Source organism: Coffea arabica, chromosome 2c (genome assembly GCF_036785885.1).
Source record: "Coffea arabica cultivar ET-39 chromosome 2c, Coffea Arabica ET-39 HiFi, whole genome shotgun sequence".
Taxonomy (NCBI): Eukaryota; Viridiplantae; Streptophyta; class Magnoliopsida; order Gentianales; family Rubiaceae; genus Coffea; species Coffea arabica.
In genome coordinates, this window is record NC_092312.1 from 4,095,994 (window position 1) to 4,102,566 (window position 6,573).

General features: G+C 36.7%; 1 protein-coding gene across 2 annotated transcripts; it reads right to left on the reverse strand.

Moving 5' to 3' along the window:
* Positions 1–1,186: 1,186 nt before the first annotated feature.
* On the reverse strand, positions 1,187–3,239 carry LOC113725238 (F-box protein At5g49610-like). 2 transcript variants are annotated; one of them, XM_027248278.2, is made up of 2 exons: positions 2,933–3,239; positions 1,187–2,324 (listed from the first exon to the last, which is right to left on the reverse strand). In XM_027248278.2, exons 1-2 carry the CDS (start codon positions 3,160–3,162, stop codon positions 1,301–1,303), a joined length of 1,254 nt encoding a protein of 417 aa, XP_027104079.1. In that variant the 5' UTR covers positions 3,163–3,239; the 3' UTR covers positions 1,187–1,300. The 2 variants fall into 2 exon arrangements, with proteins under 2 accessions (XP_027104079.1, XP_027104080.1); XM_027248279.2 differs by having other exon boundaries at positions 1,187–2,321; positions 2,933–3,237.
* Between the last annotated feature and the right edge of the window lie 3,334 nt (positions 3,240–6,573).

A 6,573-nucleotide genomic window follows, 5' to 3' on the forward strand; every position in this document is an offset into this window, starting at 1 on the left:
CCTATAAAATTTTTTTCAAAATATATAATATAAATATAATATAAAAACTCGATTAAATTCGTCGAACACTCGAGTATTTATTTTTGGAGCTCGAACTCGACTCGTTGAATGTAACGAGTAGCTCAAGCTTGATTTGACCGAGCTCGAGCCAAACTTTTTACCAAATCGCTTGCAAGCTACTCGCAAGCGGCTTGACTTGATTGCACTCCTACCTGCGAGTGTAGAGTGCACCATTTAATTTGGAGATAGTTTCAATGATTTTTAGAAAACAGAAACAATAAATAAGATCCCATTATCCTTGATTATCACCAGCCCTCATAGTTTATGCAGCCATAATGCCACGAGGAGAATTAGGAGCTGTCAAGAGAATTCATCCACATCTAGTTTTGACTTATGTTGGTGTTGGATTTTCACTAAGAGAATTAATGTTCACCCTTGGGTGGTCATCCTCATGTTATTCCTATCGTAGGCCATTCAAAAGGTCCAAGGTGAATGCATCATATTCCTAACTGAGCTGCACTTTTGGGCTGGGGCAGAAGCTTGAGGGCATGCTTAATCAGGAGTTCTATTTGCGTCATATTCCCGAAGAAGCTGCACTTTTTGCATTGGAGTAGGAGCTCGACAGTGCGGCACCTTCTAACCAAGTGGTGGCGCTACACCTCCCCAATTTCTTTGGTGGTGGCTATGGTGAATTTAGGTTCATTTTTTGCCATGGATCTAAGAATTATACAGAAAATAGAGTTCTGTAATAGGTTTAATGTGTAAAAAGGCAATTTAATCAGTTTATCCGCAACCCAAGCCGGTAAGGCAAGAGCTATCTTTTGGCCCAAAAAAAATATTACTCCCTCCGTCCCACTTTGTTAGTCTTGTTTTCCTTTTTTGTCCGTCCCAAATTGTAGTCCACTTTCCCATTAAGAAATATAATAATCTTTCAAATTATCTAAAATACCCTTATTAAATATCTTGTTATTAATACGTTGTTATTAAATACTAACCCACTACATTGAATACATTGAGCTTTTCCAATACATTGAATACATTGACTACATTGATTAGCATAAGGGTATTTTAGGAAATTATTAATCTAAATTTATGTTTCCAACCAAATTAATTACACTTTTTTAATCTGTGTGAAAAAAAAATCAAGACTAAGAAAACGGAACGGAGGGAGTACAAAGAAGAAGAATTAACAGTCATAAGGGGTTTGGATCATTTTGGGAGATTGTGTATGAGACAACCCAAATTAATGAATATGGGTTATGGTGCCATCAACTAATATAGCCAAATATGTCAGCAATCATCAGGCAGACCGGTTATAGGGCCACTCGTAGCAGATGTAATTGTATAGCAGCTCCGTGGGTTCAAAATCATCAACTGCCTTCATTTTGCCGTCTTCAGAGTTGTACCAGTAAGGCATGAAAAAAATGGAGAGCAAAATCAGTTGACTGTTCCATGGGTGAAATCCCAAAATGCCCATATATTCGCCGCAAATAGGTTCTCCAGGATTTTTTCCCTTGATAGCAGTGATACTCATTCTATGCTTCAAGACCCACCCAGACAGAGACCCAATCCTGGTGTAATCCTCCAAAACCCACATCTCCAAATTCTGCAGATCGTTTACAGCACAGTAAATTCTCCCTTCAGAAAGGCCCAAAAAACTACTATAGCACTTCCCCTTCCATGGCAAATCCCAGACTTGTACGCATTTCCTGACATGACTATACCCCAATAATTTGAACTGATGAACCGTCCAGAACATAACGTCGCCAACCACAAAAGCTGGTATGTTATGAGCAGCTAAAGTGACTGGAGATGGAGAAATGATAGAGGAGCGTCTCCATTCCCCAGTCAAAGAAGAATATGCGTCTACCTCCAGAGTTGTAGTGGCTTTAAAAGGGTGTGGGTGTGACATTCCAAGTCGAACTACTTCATAAGATATCCTATCTAGTGATGTTGATGTGGCATGCCCTGATGTGCAAAGAAATGCTATATTAGCCACAGCACAAGGCTCCTGGGGTTCTGGAAGCTGCTTAGATTCTCTTGTGATGGGGTTGCATACAAAGTAATGAGTACACGTCTCAGGTGCGGCGCAGCAGAGCAGGAAACCCATGGAAGAGCCAACAATTATGACTCTCTCAAGACCCAGAAAACTCAAAGATACATCAACGTCTAACTCAAGCTCCTTCCCTTCCTCGTACATGAATCGCACCTTTGGTGGATAGTCACCCCGGCCAAGCAATTTCCGAGGGGAGTCAAACTCACTAGCCCATGGCTGCACAAAATAACCCACAAAGTGAGGGTATTTGCTTCCAGACGCATTGCTGCTAAGACAACATAGAAGGCAAGGGTGAACAAACAGAAGATAAGAGTTTGAGTATATTTTGAAATAGACATTACCAGCACAACCAATAGAAGACTATGTCTCTTAATGTGTTATTAAAAACATACAACAACCACATGTGATTAAGGTCATCCGATTTTGGTATTATCCCGTACCACAGTCGGTTAAACTACGTTTCATTTGGTAAAAAATTGGATATTTAAAATGTGTTCCTAGTTATCAAGGCACGCCAAAATGCATACAGGGTCAGAGAGACTGGAGTTCACTGTACATCATAGGGTAGGGTTGAGAATATTTTATGCTTCAACTGACTTAAACTTGCTCAAAAGAAAAAAAAAAAAAAAAGGAATTAAACTAAACCTAATTCACACAAACCGTAAATTTTGCCTCTTTAACAAATGAATTAATCACTTATGGATGCAAGCCTCATATGAAAATCTGCCAAAAATTCTCAATTTGCAACAAAATCATATTAATTCCGTTCAACCTTTTTTTTTTTTGGAGAGGGATTTAATTCGACTTTTAACAGTTACAAATAACCATTTGGGGGATCGGAAAGTGATTGACGAATTGTAACTCTGATCACTTAACTGGATTTGCTCCATCAACGTATTATCCATCGGAGTCGTCGGAGCAGTTGGAGTCTGAATTTGGCCCTTGGCCTTCTTCGGATATCTCTTGGCCAGACTTTGCTCTAATTCCTCCATCGCGATCTGTTGCTCTGCGAGAGTGTCTTTTCGCTTAGAACTGCTCCCATCGATTTGCCACGGCGGCCAAACCTTCTTTGTCACCACCGACTCCGAGCTCGTCTCCATCGCCATGAAAAGATTGAGGGGTGACTGCCAACTCCAAAAAGACGTGAATGCTTTATAGTAGTGTGTTTCTCGGCTAATTACTTATAATATTATTGTCTTAAAAAAAAAAAAGCGAACATGTAATAATGGGCGTTTGCTGCCGGGCTTAGTCAGCTAAATAGCCAAATCCAAATATTTTTTAAAACAATTGAATAATTTTTTTTTAAAGGTGTGAGTGCTGTCACACGACTGAAAAAGTTAAAAGGAAAAAAAAAAAAAAAACTGCCTCCATTCAGATTCAGTCCGAATTGCTAGCAACGCTTTGACCATGTGAAGAAGAAACTAGCATGCAATCAAAGTGGGCATAGCGTACAGCTTACAATGGATAACATGTCAAAGACATGGGTATATTTGTAAATCAAGTAAAGATGATCTTTTAATGGAGGCAGTTTTTTTTTTTTTTAACCTTTTCAGTCAACTGACACTGCCCGGCAGCGACTGACACATTTTTTAAAAAAAAAATTTATTCAATTGTTCCTTTTTTTGAAAAAAATTTTGGATTTTGCTGCCGGGCACACACCCATTGTCAGATCAATACCTGTCCATTTTTTTTTTTTTGGACAATATTCTGAGTAATTAACCGGGTTTCTCACACTATTTTTTCCTTTTTCTTTTCCTTTTTGTTATCAGAAATGTTGGTTGCCCCTTGGGCCTTCCTCAGCCTTGGACAGTCATGAGCCAATCCAGAAAAGCGGGCCTATTCAACGCACTTTTTTTTTGGGCTTGACCCATTCGTTTCAATAGGATCTACTATAATCCGAGGAAATCGAAAATCTCAAATTTCTTCACCAAACTAGAACGGGTTTAGAGAATTTTTAAAATTTATTGTGCAATTATTCGAAATTTACTTATCTGATATTTTTTTATCAATAAAATCTTTTGGAACAATGTTCATGCGTACTATACTAGGTTGGGCAAGCCCACCCATTAAGAGTGGAAAAACGATAATTTTAAGATTGCTCTTACCATCTTTTTTTCCATCTTAGATGTTTGAAATATTTAGATGAGAAGAAAATTAATATTGGAGATTTTTTAACAAATTTATTGGCAAGAAAAAAAGGAAGAAATAAAAATCTGCATGATCTAGTGTGTATAAGATACGGGCACGCTATACAGCAGAAAGTTTTTTGTCCAAATAATGAATCTCAATTCAAACATAAAATATTGGCATGCCTTGGAGAATGAAGCTTTTTGGACAAAATTTTCAATATTGCGTAACTAAGGGTTCGTTTGGTTCATGGTATGACACAGGGTTGGATTAATCATCCTATGTCATCCCATGTTTGATTGTATCCTTATACTATATAAGATTGAGTTTTGGTTAAAGAATAGGTTGAATTTCAACCGCATAGGTGGGGGCTTTTTGGGAATGTGAAATGTTGTGTATTAGTTTAAAAGCTTTAGGTACAAGTTAAGGAAACATGTATTTAGGTATATTTATTGAAATGACCCCATTTTAATACATTTAAAGTTGTTATTGATGAGCCATTTGGATATTGAAGGAATGTGTAATTAGTGTGCAACCGTTTTTGCATTTTCTACAACTCATATATGCTTGTGTATTAGTGTAATTACCGGAATATCCCTTAGCGACCAATAATTCCCCTTTTCAGCCGCAGATAACCGTTTGAGATATTGCTTTGTCTAAAACGTTTGAATGGCAATCGGATTTAGGAAATGAGCCAACGATTTCTCTATCAATGGTAGGAATCCATTTCTCTATCATTTATAATTTGCATTTATGAGCCACAAACGTTGGTCAGTTTATCCCCTTTCAATTTCAGGAGTTAAGTTTTCCCTTTTTGCTTTTATCTACAACGATTTGCCTCATCGTTTTCTCTTCCATCCGAGCTCAACTCTGATGTGATGCCGATTGAAAACTTATGATCGTTCCATCTAATATAATCTGCATATATTATATAAAAAGGAGTTTGTGATAAACTCGTTCTTTGACCTTCATCCATCTAATATAATCTGCATCCTATATATATATAAAAAGGAGTTGGTATTTGACTGTTCGTTGTTTTTCATCCGACTTTTTTAAGGGTAATTTAGGTAACATGTTGGCATAGTACAACTAATCCAGTTTCGAGTGCAAGCATACTATGCTTATTGCTATGTGAGTTGATAAGCGTACCCTTGGTGGCATGATGATTACATTTTCAAATTAAGCTTATGTAGCAGTAGTGACAGTTTTACCCTTTTAACCATCCGTTAAATCTGTTTTTAAGACAAAGAGGTAGTTGGATGAATTTGGAATTTAAACTTGTGCAAAGAGGATTAATTGAATTCAGTAACTGAAGTATCATAAAGACCATATGAATGCATCAAGATGATGATTAATTGACTACTCTATAGTGGAGGTGTAACTGTAGACGTTTTCCTCTCTTGAACTTCTACATGTGCAATTGAACTCATACAAAGAGTGGGATGATCAAAATGAGCAATTATGACATCTTAAAGATAGGAGTAATGCATGAGAGATGAGGAATCTCTTGGAAAGCATCTTTAAAGTGTAACTGCAAAACTCTTCCTCTTCAGTAGCATTTGTTGAGCAAATTTTTGAGGTAGTTGGAATAATGGGGGTTGTTAATATAAAACCTCATTGGTTCAGCTGGTTATGGTTCATACCACATGTTGTTACTCTTTTTCTTTCCTTTCCTTACGGTTTCCATTTCAACCCTTCGTGAAGGTATGCTTATTTTGCTACTCTTCTCCTTCTTATATTCCTTGATTAGATTTGAAAAGTTTGTTTTTTGTTATTTAAGTTCTTTAATACAAAAATCCGATGTTCTTTTTTCCATATTAGCATTGTTATATATGTATGATAAGATATCAATGGGTTGTATCTTTTTTTTTTTGGAATCTGCTTTTGTTTAATTGTTTCAGTCCTGGTAGACGCAGGTTTAACTAATCATTGGATCTGATGATCCCACTGTTAAGGTTTGCTTTTCATATCCTTATATACTTAAGGTCCATTAAATAGTTTAAATTTATATACAATTCTGATCTCATTTTCATGTCTTACTCCAATCAGCTGTGGGATGATCAAGCCAAAAGTTGTCTCCGAATGCTTGAAGGCCATGGTATTTGAGCCATGTGTTTTCATCCTAAATTTCCTATTATAATCATTGGTTCAACTGATGATATTGTTCCAGGTATGGTGTGCAACTACTTACAGGTAATTTATACATTTGAAAACTCAACTTATTATTATTCATCTTATGAGAGTGCGATGCACCTGTTTCAAAAGTTTCATTTCATTCCAAAATAATTTGATGCAAGGGCTTTGTTTGGTATTATAATAATAATACCAATGTGATATCATCACTTTTGTAGCCTTGATCTCCTCTATTTTTTTTTCGGTACTAGGTTCCC

What these genes read in the sequence shown, in the direction of transcription:
- LOC113725238 (XM_027248278.2), bottom strand. Translation starts at nt 3,162, where the DNA reads ATGGCGATGGAGACGAGCTCGGAGTCGGTGGTGACAAAGAAGGTTTGG. An exon ending in ACGTTGATGGAGCAAATCCA is followed by an intron (nt 2,325 to 2,932) that starts GTTAAGTGATCA and finishes ATGTTGTCTTAG; the next exon opens with CAGCAATGCGTCTGGAAGCA.